This window comes from Euprymna scolopes, chromosome 9, assembly GCF_053919585.1.
Source record: "Euprymna scolopes isolate OS-2025 chromosome 9, ASM5391958v1, whole genome shotgun sequence".
NCBI lineage: Eukaryota > Metazoa > Mollusca > Cephalopoda > Sepiida > Sepiolidae > Euprymna > Euprymna scolopes.
Genome location: NC_136490.1, coordinates 108747833 through 108767659, shown reverse-complemented (window position 1 = coordinate 108767659; position 19827 = coordinate 108747833). Strand labels below are relative to the sequence as shown.

Below are 19827 nucleotides of genomic sequence, written 5' to 3'. Positions count from 1 at the left end.
TTTTTATTTAAAAGCATATATACTGTATACACTGTATGTACTGTATATCTATATGCCATTAGGTAATACCTAGCAGGCACATGCATCGCCTGTAGACCCTTAATTTTATAGATTATTACAATATTATTTCTGTACTTTTATCGCATCCTATATAATATTATATCCTAGCAAAATCTAAGTGACAAAATTCACCCATCTCTAGTTGATAGCGCAAGATCTTGCAATTTGAAAATAACATTGGCATTCGTAGTTTGTTAAAGGTAAAACTTGAAAAATATATCCGTATATATTGGTCTCACATCGTTGATTCTAGATTGCAATTTTGTAATATCCGCGTATCTTACTATTTTATTATATTGTTATACTATTTTTATAGGATAATATAAATTACTAGAACATGATGATTGGTCTTATCTAGTGTAAATAAATGCAATTAACTATGGCGAATATTGATTCTTGGTAGTTATGATCCCCAGAATTATTACACGTACTTCTGTATTATACTTTAGGTTTCATAATTTTCGTAAATCATAAACTGCGTTTATAAGGATCTTACCAATTTCGTTTAATGTGTGATTTGCTTACAATTAGTATTCATTAATTCTCTATAAAGAGTCAGCGCATGCATTATATCCGTTCTGTCTCAGAACAAACGCTCACGTCATCGGCAGAGATATAAAGAAAGAGAAAGAGAAAAGGACGAATGTGGAAAAATACATGTGCACACATAAAATATCAGGCAGCGTGACATAAGGCCCACAAAAATGTTTATATGAAAAGGATTAAAATTTTCTATATGTTGTGTTCGTATATATTATATATTACCTTTTAAGTTACAAAATATATGGAATGATGTATTATTTGAATATATTATATTATAGTAAGATTACATGAGTACTAATAAATAATGATACAGTGTTTGGAAAACGAACAGTAACAGCAAAATAAAATTAATGTATAATGGTTAGAATATAGAGTAAAAATCTATTTTAGTATATATTTCAGTACAATATACAGAGTAATATATATATATATATATATATATATATATATATATATATATATATATATATATATATACCCGTTCACATACACCTTTCCCGATAAAGCTAGATCCCAGAATTAGATAGAATCGAGCAATTGCATCGACAACGGACAACGCCAGACCCAAAATGGGGTTCGGTGTACTGCATCTCATCAGTGACGTGTCGGAGCACGTCACTGATGAGATGTATGTGAATGGGTATTTATATATCTATCTATAATCTCCTCTTAATGTCTAATATACATATACATATATATATATATATATATATATATATATATATATATATATATATATATATGCATATACGTGTTAGTAAAGTATACAGAATAATATAGGTCCGCATTTACCAGAAGCATACAAAAGTAAAAATAAAATATACCGTACCAAGTATTAAGTAAAACTCAAGTAATAAGTGACACACCTCTTGATATCGAAATTCGATTTTCTATGCAGGCGATACTAAGAATGCAATCTCCAGATAATACAGATAGCTATACAACCAGAGATTATATAATTACGATGTGCTAATCTCCTGAATGTAAGAATGGTTTTCATTGGGTTGTTAGTGCAGATTCCCGTATGAGTCAGAAAAATTTCCGAGTTTTGGAAGAAACACCTGAAATACGTAAGAGGTTACATCGAGCAAGAATTTAATAAAACGGTCAAATTAAAACCAGTAATAAAAAACGGTCAAAATAAAACCAGTAATAAAAATAAAAACAACTAATTGCTCTTTTAGAGATTTTCTTTGATTTATCCACTTTTCTGCAAATAATTCATCATTTATCATAATATTGGTCTCGACTGTTACGTTAACCAATCATCCCTATGTGAAGCATCATGTTGCATTTGGCGGCACTAAATAGCGTATTGCATAACACTAGTCGTAAGACATATATATATATATATATATATATATATATATATATATATATATGTATATTTACCAGTGGTGAAAAAACCGGACTAGACTGCTCAATGTGTAGTCAGAGCAGTATATAGGAAATTTATTACTGTGAGTCCAGATTGAGTTTACAAATTGTTTCAGCTAGAGGAAAATCCTCAAAGAGAGGAAAAAATCCAACTAGCATCGTCAAAATTCATAGATGGACTCATAGATTTTCCTCTAGCTGAAACAATTTGTAAACTCATTCTGGACTCACAGTAATAAATTTCCTATATATATATATATATATATATATATATATATATATATATATATATATATATATATATAGATAGATAGATAGATAGATAGAGAGAGAGAGATTTGTTTTATTTTACTTCAGCTGAAGTTCTCAGAAATCAAGGGGCCCACGACATGGGACTAGCACTTGAAGTCTATATGAGATACATCGATATTCGAATGTTCCACTTAAGTTCTTTATTTCTCTAACACTGAGGTGTGCGCATCATTGTGTGTAGTTAATGACATCATACCAATACATATATCGTATTTCACTTTTCCACACACTATATAGCTTTGAAAATCTATGTTTTACATCAATATATTTTGTTTTCCATTGTTAATTTATTTTTGTATTCTTTTTGATTCCTTATTCTAACGAAAAATACACTCCCGTTTTCGTTATTGTTTTTGTCTATTGTTTTTGTTTATTAGTTATTATTTAGTTGTTGAAAAAATTTGCATTCACCTGAATTTTTATCCAAGTGTTAATAAAATAAATATTTACGTTAAGCAAATTTAAGTATAGATTCATTACAAAAAAATATTTGTTCAGTTTTTTAAATCATCCTCTTTGTATCCTTGTTTGAGAACGAGTAAGGCACACCGCTGTAAGTGTGTTTTGCTTGATATCCATAGTAAAATATAACAATTGAACTTCCGGTATCCCCTTTATGATTGGCAGTTTTCATAGTCAATCATCTTAAAGTTGAGAGTGTCGTATATGTATATATATGTGTGTGTGTTATAATTTATTGTATATATATATATATATATATATATATATATATATATATATATATATATAATAAATTATAATTCCTCCAATGAGAAAATATTTACTAGATACAAAAATATTTGCAACAAGGCGCTAAAAATAGCAAATATAAAAAAGTCCGCCATTAACGAAAATAGCATTAATAATACAACTAACTTTAATAATGGAGGGAGGAAAATAATGTATCCAATCCCCCGTTCAACGTAAAAACGAAACTTGTAAAAAAATTCGTTCATCTTAAAGATAAACTTGTATCCTCTTACAGTACACTTCATGAAATATACTCTAAAACTTAGCTACAGCTTCACTGCGAACCTAGAGAGAATTATACAAAATACCAATAGATAAATATTAAGAAAAAATACCAATAGTAAAATATTAAGAAAAATAATCTAACTATGAACTCTAATGATAGTGATAATAGTAAGAACTTCAACTGTCAAAATCCTACCGAATGCCCACTTAACAATAATTGCCTCACATCCTCGTTACTATATCGGACTAGAATATGCGCCGTAGAACACCTGGAAACAGAAAACTCTACATATGAAGCATTTCAATGAACTTTAAAAAACAGATTCTCTGGCCACCCATTATCAATGAATAATAAACCCTATGCTACCGACCCATGACTTTCAGCACACTGCCGAAGGCTAATCGAAGGGAACAAAACACTTTCAATCGAATTGATTTTTGTAGAAGGATAAACATGTATAGTTTACTCATTTCACCCTGTTACCTATGTTAGCGAATAAATATGAGCTTCTTTTTATAAGGACCGGGATAAATTATTATATGGAAAAGTTTAATCGGCTACAAACTGCAAACACTTTGGTAGCTATGCTTTTAATAAACTATAGGAAACTAATAGCGAGGCCCCGTAGTAGTAACCGTAAACTAATAACTCCTCACTCCCAATATATTAATAAATTAATAAATTAACCAAGGTAAAAGGAAATTGGATACAAATTGGTCCTAATACACCAAAAAGTAATGTCTATACTCACTATAAACCAACACACCCTAATAAAGAACGACACTTATGTAATCACGGAGAAAGATTCTAACATAGATCAACTTCGGAAATTTTAAGGTAAGGACACTCCATCTCAAACATCTGCCGCTTATAGAAAACTAAGCAAGCAGCAACACATTTTGCCAACAATTATGTTAAGGTGAGTGCAATTTACATGCTAATAATGAAACATCAGAAAATGATTAATAAACATTGTCTATAGGTAGGCACGTCTTGAATTGAAATGTTGATATCTACTTACATGAATTATTAACGAAAAAACAACGTTACATTAGGAAACCAACGACATAATTAACCCCAAATTATAACTTAACACTTACATGTGAATAAATTAGCTAAACATTCCATAAATATAAATAAATGTATACTATTTATGCACCTAATTATATGTCGATAGTATAAATCCCAACCCCAAACAAAGCATACAGTTCATAACTTTCCCAACGTATGCACACACTTCCTGTAAGATTTCAAATGTTTAGACGAAAATTTGTCTGAGTAATTTCGAAGAGACCGCAGAGGTTATTTATTTTTAACTTTGACCACAATATTGACCCCTAACATTTATTATTCTGGTCTCGAATCAAAATACAAAGTTGTATTCATGTCTAAAATTTCAAGTCTTTAGACCCAAAATTAGCGGAGGAATTTGTAAGAATCTGCAAAAGTTATCACTTACAACTTTGACCTTTAGGCAACCAATTTTCCGCTGCCAAACGGATTAAAATGTTTTCCGCCTGTCTGAATATCCGTTATGTATAAATTTCAAATATTTAAACCCAAAATTGTCTGAGTAGTTTGCTAGACACCATAAATGTCAAATCTTTTGAACTTTGATCCCTCGGCAGCTCAAGTTTTCGACCCACACCGAGTAAAAGCTTGCCCTATCTCTGAGTAAAATTTTAAATGTTTAGATCAGAAATTGGCGGAGTAATTTGGTAGAGACATCAGAGATCACATTTTTTTTAATTGTCCCAAATTTTGAGCCCATAACATTTATTTTCTGGGGCTCAAATTAAAATGTTTGATCCACGTCCAAGTAATCTGCATTTAAAATTTTAAGTGTCTAGACCCAAGATTGGTGGAGAAGTTTGGTAGAGTTTTCAAGTGTCAAATCGTTGAACTTTGACCCCTTTGAAAGCCATATTTCTGGCGGAAAACCGGTTAATTTTTTTTTCTAAATTTCAATGCCCCTTATGTAAAATTTTGAGTCTCTTGACCTAAATTGAAAGAGTTATTTGGAAGGGAAATGTACACAGCCACACACACATATAAATAAATAAAAAAAAAGAATAAAAACACGGATTGAGTTGCCAGCAATAAAGAAAAGACAATCATAAAAACAACCTGCCATGTAGGCAGTAGCGATGATAGGAATGTAAAAGTACTTAGGATAAAAGCAAGTAAAGAAGCCTCCAGACTAAGAGAATATAACTCCTCTAAACTTTCAACAGTTTAATCGCATGTAATGACACTTCCTTCCCCCTCATTCCTACTCTTTAAACTAGATAACTAAAAAAAATGAACGATTAAAAGAATCGGAGGGATAAAATTAAAAAAATAATAATAAATAAAAATAACACTTATTAAAAAGACAATTAAAATCACCACCAATAAAAAAACATATTCAACTATAAGGACAACCTAAAATATAGGAAATTTAAAATCAAGGGCAATAAATACCCTTCAAGCTTAAATAATCACCTATCACGCCCTTCTATATGACAGCTGGAGCACAGAAAACAGCATTCCCTCTTCTCCCTCACCACACCTCAAAAAACCCGTACTATTCACATTCACAAAATATACACCCCAGTTTTCCCCGGATGTAGATCGCACCGTTCTATGTTATGAAAACTAAAGCTAATATTGATATCCCTTTCAATGTTAAATTTTGGAGGTACGAGGATGTGTTGTCCGTTTATTGGGATTCTGCTGAAACATGTACACATATGTATAATGTGTGTATAATAAGCAGAATATATATATATATATATACATATATATACACACATATATATATATATATATATATATACATAGAGAGAGAGAGAGAGAGAGAGAGAGAGAGAGAGAGAGAGAGAGAGATTACGTCAGGATTATCGAATCAAAAATTAATCAATCAGTTTAGGAGAATACAAATGAAAATAACCCATTTCAACCCATAAAAATACTATATTCTCCTGCAATTGGTATTAGCGCAATATATAAATCTAAAAATATTTATTGCGCATAATAAAAAAACACCGCAATTCCGAGCCAGTTAAATATTTGATATTGATATGAACAGTTAAATGTTTACTAAAATAAATGACATTCTCCTGACTTTAAGTAAACGTGAAGCATTATTCACTATATATGATTTCATTTAAGATGGCACCACCCAATGTTTTACTTTAGACTGAGTAGCTGCCTGGCGTATAATTTAATCGATAGACACTTGACGCACGCTAGTCAGAATATTTAGGAATACATTACGTTTACATAAAACCACATATTAAACAGGAATAAGTATAGAGATTATTGCCTGCAAGAAAAAGAATGTGTTTATAAATTCAGCAGGGTAAATTAATCGAACGCGTATACTGTTAACAATTCTGAAACTCATTTTCAATCACTTAAATGGTGCCTTACTAAGTATCCACTTTATTATATATCGCATTTTATTTTCATTTTAATTAGAATTTTTATCTTAGATTTGGATGTTTACGTGGTATTATTACTATAAATAATGCACTATTCTATTTCTTTTTACAATACAAGATAGATCTTGTTTTATAATGGCGCTTTGACAATCTTCTTCAGATCATCGAGAATGTAGTTGGCCCATCTCCAAACATTTTATAAGACTACGGGTTTCGTGCAATGAGTGCATGTGATATTCCAAAATATTAACCCATCTACTTCCTGTGGCGACTAGATGTCGACACACATCAGTGGTCCAACAGAAATTTGTGTAATAAAAGATTTTAAACTTATTATTCTAATCTTAATGAAATGCAAACTAATGCCGATGTATATCTGGTTGATAAATTGTTTTGTTTTACGTTCTAAAATATACAGCGCATATCGGAAATTTTGCGGTAAAATATGTTTCCGTTCCCACGTGATTGGGAATATGTATTCAAACATTGCTCGATAAAAATTTTGTTATTAAATTATATTGACACTCAAATTTTTCATGCCACCGCAGTTAATTAACATTGAAACATGTGAACACATTTCAAAATATTAATTACCATTTCGCACAATCGTGTTCTATGGGCAGCACTCTTCAACGGAATAGAAAAAAGTGCTTCTGTTGCAATAAAAAAATATCCTGTGATAGTCTAGCTTAGTTCTCACTGTTATTATCTTGAAAGATGGGTTTTGTCTCATACAATAAACTCATTGTATAAATAATCAATAAGCATTCCAGGTATCCACTGTTTTTTTTTTCGAAACAATTAAATATGTTATGATATAATACTTTCTAAAGATTAAATATTATCGCTAAATTCGAACTAGAGATCATAATCAAATCACTGTAATTGCATATACTTGCGTGTGTATATTTATTCGTTTTTATTGTGGAAACATGCATAAGGTCACCTATAAATGTATCTTTTATGAATTAACAATCGTTTCTCTAGATCAATTCTCTGGTAATGTCATCTATTTGTTTAGATGTCATATGTGATGTTATGAGGTCAAAACTATCGCTGCTATATTCCCTCCTGTTGATTACATGTTATATATTTTCATCGGTATTGAGTTAGAAGGGACGTTCAATAAGTTCTAATGACGTTTTTCGTGTAAGCACTTTTATTGATAGTACACGTATTACATTCTAGTCCCTTCAGTTTATTTTCTTCCGCTGAGATATACTTGTTGTGCCGTTCCAACAACTTCTGGAAGGCACCAGGGGAGTCCTCTTGTGTGAACATAGCAATGGACCTCGTCAGAACCTTTTTTCATTTCCTCAATTGTCTCATCACAACAGCATATAATGTTTTCTTTAGCTTAAGGAATAATCAAAAGTCACAAGATGCAATTTCTCGACTTTGCGGAGGGTGACGGCCTGTCTTGATGCCGATCGTGATCAAATAGTATTTAACAAGGAGGAAGCTTCAGTTTCTCGCGAACAATTGTCTGTACATTTCCCACCAGGACATACAACTGTGCACGTATTGCCCTTTTAGATACACGACAGTCATTATCATGAAATTCTTTATTTCACCAATCAACTCTAGTGTTTTGACTTTCTTTCTCTTCCCGAACCTCTCATTATCTTTCATTTACTCACTGCCTTCCTTATCTCTTATGATAATCCAATAACTGATGAGCGATTTAAGCAAGAGTCCAAAATAGTATGAAGCGTTTCATGCGTTTTTATTGAATTTCTTCCCAACTTAAAACATAATTTCATTGCCTATCGTTCTTCTCAATTGTACTCACGTCCAGATTTCATTTTATAAAATTACCGGGTGTAACAATCAGGACTTAGTGGGGTGAAATCTAATTTCTGCTGTAGCCTTTTCTGTGAAACTGAAATCATAATACTTGGTGTGTCATCTCCTAAGGTGTATAGACATAACTAGGGCTATGACAATAGAATATTCTTTCCACGGTTTTGACTCTCGAGTATATATCCGACACAAATAATCAATTGTGAACCACATCACTCTACATAAATCATATAAGATATCAATGGATATATACCTGAGAATCAAAACAAGAAAACGAATATACTATTGTCATAGCCCTAGTAATAACATACTGAATTTTCTACAGGCTACATTAATTTTAAGCGCCTGTGCAAAAAAGTCTGGAAACTTATTAAAGCCACTTCGTATGTCTCGAAATCAACATGCTTGAAACATTGAATCGTGTATTTAATGTATCAGTGGTTTATTAGTAAATTAATGGTGGTCGTAGTAATAATCATCTTGACAATTACGAAGAGAACTGGGACATTGGGGAGGCTTAGTGCCAGTAAAATTCCAGTGGAGACAAATGACCGCTGCCAGCGATAAATCAATGGTGAGCGGCGGTTGCGAGAACGCAACCTCATCTGCAAATGCTAGCGAAAGAGGTGAGCAATCCTGGAAATCTGCTGTTGTCACGCAGCTTGCAGAGGACACCACAGGTTTTGTGAAGATGACGTGTGAAAGCCCACTGTGTGCAATAATAATAATAATAATAATAATAATAATAATAATAATAATAATAATAATAATAATACGTGGATGAGATCTTGCAATTTTCTGTCATATTTACACACTGTTCAGTTTTCATCTATACCCTTACTGTCCCAATATTTTTGATAGAGAAATTTATATTGTAGTTTGGATCGCAAGTCTGCATTATTATTTAAGGACATATAAAACAGTAATAAATTAATTCAGGATTAATCATACATTTCTGCCTGAGATTATTCTCTACACCAAGACCCAGGTTCCATTTATATGTGTTATGTTGCCAGTTTTTATGGTATGCTTTTTATAATCTCCGTGGACTAGAGTAAAAGTTATTACCCTTCAGCAGAAAGCGTCCACACTATTAGCATGATATTATGCAAGATGTTTATTTTAATAACTGACATTGTCCAGAAATAAATATCCGAGAGGCAAAAAGTGATTAAAGTAAATATATACTTACATATTTGTTAATTGATTTGAGATTTAAGATCAGTTTAATCATGCATTTTCTCTAAACGCTTTTGTATTTAATGTAACTGCATGGTCATGTAATGAACAATTAGTCCAATGTCTATAGCATAATTTATGTTTTACATAAAGCCTAATTATTTGTTTATTTTCCGAAAGCTTCTAGCATATTCATCATACTAAAGTCCTTGTCCATTACTTACTAGACTTAACCCGCCTGGCTTCGTATGGAAGACTCAACAGCAACACGTCTACATCCAATACCGACATTCTCACCGCGGCATACCCTGATAGACTCACCTTTTGGGGTATGTTAATCACATTCATTCTCAATAGTAAATTTATATAAAAAAATAACGAAATGTAATAATTAACGCGCGTTTGATAATTAAAGTTCGTATTAAAAACTCCGACAAGCAACAACTTCGTGATAAATTCTTGTTTTAATTATTTGTCTACTTGTATAGAACTTTAAATTATTCAATGTTTGTTTTCCTAAGGATATTTTTATATGCACTTAAATTTCCTTTAATACACGAGGAGGTTTCAGGATTGAGTTATGTTTGAAACAACTCTATTTTACTTCACCGTATATGAGAATTGTGAATTAACTCATAACGTAACCTTTCACTTTTCATCATCTATTTCCTGTACTCTATAAGTAAAATCTCTTTTAGATTTTTTTTTAGGTAATTGTCATGGACATAACTGAAATATTATTATTCGTATTGTTCTTATGTATAAGGCAGTATTTTTCTTACATAAACGGTCTACACGCACATAATTATCCGATTCCTTTCGAATAAATTCTAAGTTTTCATTATATCAAGATCTTTCTAAATACTTGTAGTAGTGTTTGTCAGTATGAAATACGATTAAATAAGAAAGTATTTGTGATATCCGTTTAGAAATGTTTGAAATCAATGGATTTTCAACTTCGTATATATTTTAATACTAATACTATTCAATCAAAATCTGAAATTAAAATGAAGATCATTTAGTAACGTCATATTAATATATATATATATATATATATATATATATATATATATATATATATATATATATATCCAAGAAATATACTTTTCAAATCAACCCAAATCTCTTTAAATGAGCGAGATACAAAATATCTAACTAATTGTTCTACATAGAATTTAGTTAATAAATTTAATCGAAGCGGTTCACGTCTAGAATATAAAAAGCTGATACACCCCTAAACTAAAAGAAATGTACTCGTTATAAATTATGCGACACCTAATCGCAGCAAAATTATGACGCACGTTATCACATTAATTTTTGTTGTGTGAATTGTACCATTTATAGAATGTCACTGTAACTATTAAAATTGTGCAATGCAATGAAACATATATATATATATATATAAATATATATATATATATATATATATATATATATATATATATATATATATATATATACCCAACGTTGCCCAGATTGTATGATGAGCAACGCATATTTCGCACGCCCATACTTTAAAATCACCCGGGAGGACGATTTACATGTCTTCATGCAGTAACTTACTCCAAAATATGCTATTCTACCTTGCACTCTAGACAACCTTCTGCTTTTTTTGATGAAATGTTTCTATATAAACTTCTTCCAGTTAAAGAAAATCAAGCAAACTTAAGAAATTTACGTGCATGATATGGACCTACAGACCACGTCATGGCAAAGAAAAAAAAACGAAACACGTAAATGTTCCAATCTTATAAAATTCTTTGCAAGTCATGAACAAAAACATTACCTGCGGACTTTTAACCTACAGACGACATCATGCAAAGAAAAGACACACACGCTATTAACTTACCTACAGTAGGATTCTTACGGCCCGTCAATATATTATTATTGCTAAGCGAAGAAATGAGAAAAATAGCTTTTCTGATGACGGAGGAATTAAAACAACGGTTTCCATTATCGGTAATTATCGGGGGCGGGGTTTGGCGACAACACTTAAATACGATCACTTAAAGATTTATACACTAAAGTTATTTAAATTTGAAAATTTAAAAGAAAATTCGGCCAGCCGTTTCAGAGGAAGGAACTCACACACAAACACAACATTCCATATATATATATATATATATATATATATATATATATATATATATATATATATATATATATATATATAAGGAACTCACACACAAACACAAAATTCCATGTATATATATATATATATATATATATATATATATATATATATATATATATATATCAGTGCCTGTCTTTGTATTGTGTGTATATGTGTGCGTATATGTGCCTGCGGGATCGTGTCTCTATGTATGTGTGTCTGTTAGCGTGTTTCCTTATTTAACAACATGTATATACGTTAGTGCGTATCTATCTATCTACTAGACTGGAACTTGGCCCTAATGCTGCAAACAGACACTTCATTGCAGGAATCCCTTTAGTTCCTCCGGGAATCTGTTTTCCCATGATATACAGCGGAAGCAATTCCCTGTTCGCTACTTGTTTGGGTTGACTGCGAACAGAGTGGTTTCTTTTCAGTAACTTCAATTACTTTCCTGTCTTGCATACGTTTCCTGAGTCAGCATAAATTACTTCCATCATTTCTAGCGGTTAAAGATGAACATTAATAGGATGTATGTCTCCATTTGTCATACGCCTATTCATATATTCGAAAAAATAGTTAGCTTATTTGGTGTATATTAATATAAAGAGAATAATGGAAATTGCAGTTCGCCAATATTTTAAAATACCTTTTTGAATATTGAACAAAATATATTTGTAATGTTTTAAGAAAACGTACATTTGACGCGTTCGCAACCAAGTCTTAATATAAAGTTAGCATATAAAATATCTTAGAGCGAGTTGTTAATAGCGCTTGTGTCACTTCGACGTGCCTAATTCCGTCTAACCCGATTAGTACTGTGATCACACTTACCACATACCTGTCATGGGCATTGCATTACCGAACGTTGTTTACTATAATACCTTTTTTTCTGTCTAGACATCTAGACTTTGAAATTCCATCTCTGTTTATTTCTTCTCTTACTGTATGACCCTGCAGAATTTTTAATGTAATGCGAAAAAAGATATTGCTATCTAACTTCTCACACTTCCTGTTAGACATAATCAGTAATATTTGTCGCTTATGTACAAAGTAAAAATATGATCTGTTTGGGAGACATTATTGAGAGAGTATAACAAGAGAGAGAATTATATTCAGGACATAAATCCAGTTTAGGAAAAAATCATTGACATTTCATTTGAATATAATCGAGTTATTATCAATAAGAATCTTATGTGCTCTACTGATGCAACGCCCTTGCAAAAGAATCTGTTATTAGAAATTCTCGCGTATCCATAAGAATTTGGATACAGAATTGAACGATATTTACGTAAACGTTTTAGAAAAATGAACCACATATCAGAGCCAAGTCGTATAACTTCTATATAAATAACCATATTTTATAAAAAGCTAGCCATTTTTGTTTCGGTAAGATATGCAATAAACTTAACTCAAACTTTTCCGACTTAACGTAAATGTACAATTCAGCATTTACTATTCTTATATGTCATCTGAATGTTAATATAACTTTACTTTGTTCGGTTAATGATATTTGAATTTTATACAGTATACTCAGTTATATTTAAAGTCGATTGCATAATTTATTTTCGTTCCCTTCGATAGGTGTCTATAAACGAGATATTACGAGTATTTGATTTTTCAGAAAAAATGTCGTAAATTGATATAATTATTCACAATCATTGCTTTTGTAATCAGTTTTATTAATACCGGTCGAATTTTCGCTAAATGCTCACGATATTGTGTCATAGACGTATTTAATGTGAAATGTAGGGAATAAGCTCATAAAAATATCGTAGTTTTTCCGGACCATAAATGAAAACGGCAATGTTTTTAGGAGTTTTTTCTCATTTATATAATAATTCTAGATCCTATAGTCGGTTTTATAGTACAACCAGTTAGGATAGAATACTTTATGCTGCATCTTCTATGGAAATGATATTTCTTGTAACTCTTTTAACTCTTAGTGACACAGTGTACAACAACACACGTCTGTCTTCTATCATGATCAAAGACTTTGAAACATCAAAAAACGCCGATATTTTAAACATCTTCCTTAAATGTTTAACTCCGCTCATCTATTATGGTTTGACAACAAATGGTTTAGGTCAATGCTATGCAGATATTAACAAAAGTTTTTCTTTTGATTTTTTTATCATATTGAGAACTTCACAACAAAGTAAACACAGCGATCATGAAAGGTCATGTATAATAAATGTGAATGTGTCCCTCCGGAACTTTCGTTTATATATTTATCTAACGTTGTCAATTCTACAAGGTGGCTGACATGTAAATCGTTTGATATGTCTATAGACGAAAAAATACCAGCTTTTATGAATGTATACAAGACCACAATTTTGTTTGCTGGAGGTTAATCGAAACTGGAATCCTACTACACATAAACATTGTTGAGGACATTGCATTTGTTTTATTGTTCATGCGATGCTAAGGAATTCTAATCCTAGTCAGTATATGATGAGAACTATTTGGGAATTCAAAGTGCCGTATTTAAATGAAAGGTGTAATATTCAAAATACATTTTCTGAAAGAACATCTTCATTAAAGATAGCTAACTAGTGAAAAACGGGTTATATCTAAATGAAATAATGTTATAGCAATGCCGTTATACAATATGACAGTATTTTACTATATCATCGATAATAATTTGCCTGTTATTAGTAATGTTTTAGTAAAGTAATGAATATGGTCAGGCATTTTCTTAAAGGATAATGTTATATATTTTTCAAGATATTAAATATGATTAGAAAAGTAACTAGTTGTGGACCCGCTACGTGTGTATATGATCATTTTTCTTGAGTAGTTTTCATTAAAGAAACGCTAAATATATACTAAATAAATAATACGCAAAAATACGTTTTGCGTTTTTTTTTTAATAAAATAAAAAATGTTTTATTTAAACGTAATGAATTCGGACATAAAATAAAACATGTGTATCATCTACTTTACTTTGACTGAATATTTATTATAAATATGAAAACAGATTACAACTATCAAAACTGTCGGACCAGGTGCGAAGTTTAATATCTGTTTCATAGTACATTTAATCTTTACTGTTCTTGATCGATTAAATGTGTAAAGAGGTGCACTTCTTTGGCAACAAAGTATTTAGTATGTTAGCTGTATTATATATGCAATTTGTATATGTAACAAAATAAAACATATTATAAAGCCATTTTATAAAAACTAGTAAAGTCTTGACATTAGATGAATTTAAAACAATAAAAAGTAAGATTGACGTCAAGTCAAACGTAAAGGATGAAGCAATTGTGGTTACGGTAAAGGCCACTTTACAGGAAAAAAGAAATAGGTTGTTATAAAGAAAAAAGAACTCATATTAGTCAGGGATTTCGGAAGTGGAGACGTCGGACGATCCCAACATGGTATCCACTGAAATGTGTACAATTTAGTTCTGAAAGACTTACACGACTGTGCAATCTGATTATATTTTAAGATTAATGCAATATTTAGTATTTTCTGTTTCTTCTTTAATAAAGTCTTATATTTTTATATACACTTACTCTTCCACCAATTTACACTATTATATCGTATAGGTAGTTTCAATTCTTGTCTCATTAAACGTACCTTAACTACGAAAAAAATCAAACTAATGAGGTTATTTAGTTATACTTTCATTAAAATTGTTATGCATATAAACATGTGTTTTATTTATACTTCGTGAACATGTTATTAAATAAGAAAATATAAAATATTTGCTGCCTTTACTTATTTACTATATATCAATCATATTTTGTTCTCATAATCTCACCGTAATAAAATAAATAAGAGATGCAGTAACATGCTTGGAATTGACTAATAAGTATTCTGTGCATAATATAGAGAGGAAGAATTGTCTGTATGTGATTCCATTGAAATGCAGGCAGTAATACAATTCCGATATATTTCAACCACGAAAAAATGTAAGTTGAACAACACAAGCTATAATATACTCAGATGTTGGTCATATCTGAACAGAATTTGAGAGACAAGGATATCTATCAATCTCAGCAGGACGAACCAAAAATTATACAGAGTGAACTCTTGAGAGGAAAACGACACGACGAACCAGTATATAAACCTGAAAACGATAACCTATTATACAGGTCTTGTATATAAAGTAATACAATATGGGAACAATTATATACGTATACATAATAGGTAAGGTTAAAATAAAATCATATATATATATATATATATATATATATATATATATATATATATATATATATATATTCTAATAATTACACAACTTATGTTAATTGACCATTACTGCATACATGGTGAGAATTCCAAATAAAATGTAAAACTTTTCTATTATTGTAAAACTCATTTGTTCTCACACAAATAATAATACCAATTTTTTAAAGACTGGGTCGGTGCGCGTCTGGCATTTCCCGACTCAACCAGGTCGTAAAATACGCTTAAATATGATATTTAAATTCGTCCAGATTTCGTATATATTATTGTAATGTCGTGATTTTAAAAACAAAAAGGTTTTTGGGTTGCATCTGCTAGAATCGAAATTGAAATAAAAAATGGTTACGTTAACACCGTACCAACGTGACACGCATATGAGCATATTTATATAAACTAGATAAATATACAAAATGTATAACGATTTTTGTTTCAAATTGGATGTATTTTTTAACCTCTTAAAATCTATATTAACCGACTAAAAACGCATAACAGAACAGTTCATTAAAATCCAATAATTCGAGGTCCCTTAGCGCTGTTCTGCTACTTTTAGTTTCGGATGAGATTCAGTTTGAAAACATGAAGACAGATAGACAGACAGAAAGCTTTATAAATTAGGTTAGTTTCAGTGGGATTTCCATCAAATATTAGATGTTTACGATCAATATTTTATTTCATCAAAAAATATGTAAAGACATGTTTTTATATCAATTCAAAGTTGTTCTCTAGAAAATACATATTTTACTATGTAGCAGAAACAATTGTTTGTATACATGATTTGAAGCAAATTCCGAACATATATTAAATTATTATGCTATATGCATAGACATATATTCAGTTCCTATGCATATATATATATATATACATATATATATATATATATATATATATATATATATATATATAATAGTATTAAAACGTTTTGTTCAAAATATTTTGCGTATTTTTGTAGACTACCTTTCCTTACTCAGATGTTTCTCGTGCTTATATAATAGTTTGGATAATCTAACATTTTTCGTACGATGTGATTTGAAACTTTATTGACGATTAACTTGAATCAGGCAACGAATATATAAGTGATTACAGGAAATATGTATTTTTATTTACTTAACATACTACCGGGACTCTGAGAACTCTACTTACTAGAATGGCTGCCCTCTATTATAAGCGGACACTTTTTACTTTGTATATCTTGAATACGAAACCAAGTATTTAGGAAACAAAGCATGTCTACACGTATGTGTACCTCGGACTACGGTTATAGTTGAACATTTTTGTGGCTATGTATGCGTGCGATAAGGCTAGGGAAATTGTGTTCTCATTTCTCGATGATTATAACGGCCTTTTCCACACAGCGAATACTTTTGAGGACAGCTCATAAATTCTTCGCGGCCGACAAAGCTATGAAATGAGACTGACTGTTATTGTTCACGGCATATAATACGTGAAAGAAATTTCCGCCAGGTGTCGCCCCTCTCCTAGATTGTAACACAAGAGAGAAAAGCGAAAGCTGGTTTGGGTTGATCATTTTAATGCTGACTTTTCTTTCTCACAGTAAAAAGAAATATCGTGACAATCAACACTATAGTGATGAAGAAGAAGTTATTGCTTGAAGAGAAACAAATATGGGGAAAATTATTTGATATATTAGATAATGAAGATTTAATGACAGTAGTAATAAAAACAACATTACTATATGATAATACTAGTTGATGTAAATCTATGTATATATCAACATGAATAACATCCGCTGTTGTCTGGGATTGAATATTGAAGCCCCATTTTTCTAGTCGTAGCCTATCAGACGACATTATTATTTCTTTTTACATCTCATTTATATTTGCTTCTTGGGGGACAAAATATACATGCAATTTGATGTGGAACATTAAAATGTTTATCAGTAATGAAATAGATAGGTAATAAGTTCATCGAAACGTATTTGGTTTATTCCGTGAATCAATGTCCAAATAATATGTTATCTGTTGTCGAAGTCTAGCAATAAAGTATGATTTTCCATTTCTATAATCTTCAAGTAATAGATGTATTTTACTCTTATTCAGCGCAAAAAATACAAATTGCCACTTGGAATATAAGGATATACTATTTCGGACCATATATACAGACACACTATATAAGGAATTTAGACGCAACATTTCGTTTAAGATTATATTTAAAATTCTGCCTCTTAGTACAGCCAGGGAAGCAGGAAGCAGAGATAGACTTTCAAAGTAGAGCACTCGAGTTTGCAACAGACTATTCCAATTGAAAGCTTTTCAGTGAATAGGAAAGTGGGGCGTGAAGGGGGCGACTTTATTCTCCTTCTCGGGTCAGTCTTGAATATTTTTACATCGTGAAGGCACGTGTGTTGTGAGTAAATCTCAGAACAATCTATTAATGCAATTGAAAACATACAGCTATGATACATTGAACCGATGGTATCAAGGTTAAAGCTTAGCCGATTATGTGTGACTTATTAGATTTGAGAGACTTTTTAGACCTTGTCTAAGAGTGAGAGACACGTGATAGATGAACAAACTCAAGCTTAGCAACATTATATCGTGCATAGGTAAATGGTGAATTCGTTGAGTTACAGATTATATTCAAGTCTAAGCAATTATTAGAGAAAGACCAACTTGACACAGCGTTCTGCAATCGCATTTATGTATTCGCCCTAATTTATGTTACCTGTGAATATTAACGGGTGAGTTTAAACAAAGTATTTTCTTGCAGCGTATTAGTACTTATGCCATTCGGATATTGAGGATTATGGTTGAAAGAGATAAATAAAATGAGAATTAGTACAATAGCATTAATGTTCCCATCTATTTCTGTCCTAATTGTTCGATTTGAATAAACTAAATCCATATTCCTAAGGTTGTTATTGAAATGTCAGGTCAAAATGCAGATCGCAAACTGGGGTGCTACTAAATTGAATCGAAACGTAATACACTTATACAAGTATTCCATACAATATAATTTCATAACATATATAATGGGCCCTCTTAAAGACTACGTGCACACTAGTTAGAATTTTTCAACTAAACATCCGCTATAACATCATCTTTATAATGTTATACATTGCGTCATACAATGAGGCACGTGTACGTAATTATTTATAAATAATCAATAACTCTATAAAACGACAACACAAACACGCATGTATCTACCCATTATTCCAATATGACGTAAGGGTGTAGGATTTATGCTTTATTTGTAATGCATATATTTGTTTATTTCATTGATTTATGCAACGTTGTTGTATTTTTTTACAGTTCCATGTGCACAGATGTTTATTCACCGTTGTATATTGAAAATGGGTATAAATACTGCTTTTAAGATGAATAAATGTGCAATCAGGGAACTCCCAATTCAAAACGAATAACAATTTCTGCAAGAAACATGATTTTCGCATATTTTCTGGAAGAATTTTTTTATAATTTAACTTCAACGGAATAATTAATTGCATTTCACCTGCATGTAACGAGCAAATATAGATAGGTAGTCTCGATCTTTCCTTTACTTTTCGAGAATCCTCTTTCATTTTATAAATCGGCCTGCGCTTTTTTTGTCACGATCAATTTGAAATTTATTGCTTTAGTGGGTTCGCAAATATTGATAAAGTGATAGTTCTGTTTGTACACAGGTTCACTTGTGATTGAATCTTAATTATTGTGCGTTGAATAATCTTTATAACATGCTATTTTTGTTTTTGTTTTTTGTCGCTCCGGTGGTTTTGAGAGTTTTGGATACACAACACATTTAAAATCTGTTTCTGTATCTTTGTCGAATGCTAATTTTATTACGATCACGCCGCTAGTATTTCACGCTTAAGTTTGAAATTACCTTCT

At 30.9% G+C, this 19827-nt stretch overlaps 1 protein-coding gene across 2 annotated transcripts in view; it reads left to right on the top strand.

Annotated features, from left to right (window-relative positions):
• The window catches only part of LOC145284802 (homeobox protein LOX2-like), a 360664-nt gene that overhangs the window by 248778 nt on the left and 92059 nt on the right, over nt 1-19827 (top strand). The window contains exon 2 of one of the 2 annotated variants that reach the window (XM_080133767.1): nt 9903-10004. The exons of the other annotated variant lie outside the window; for it this stretch is intronic. Coding sequence (XP_079989893.1) covers nt 9903-10004 — 102 coding nt within the window. The remainder of the gene's footprint in view (nt 1-9902; nt 10005-19827) is intronic. 2 annotated transcript variants of the gene reach the window in all.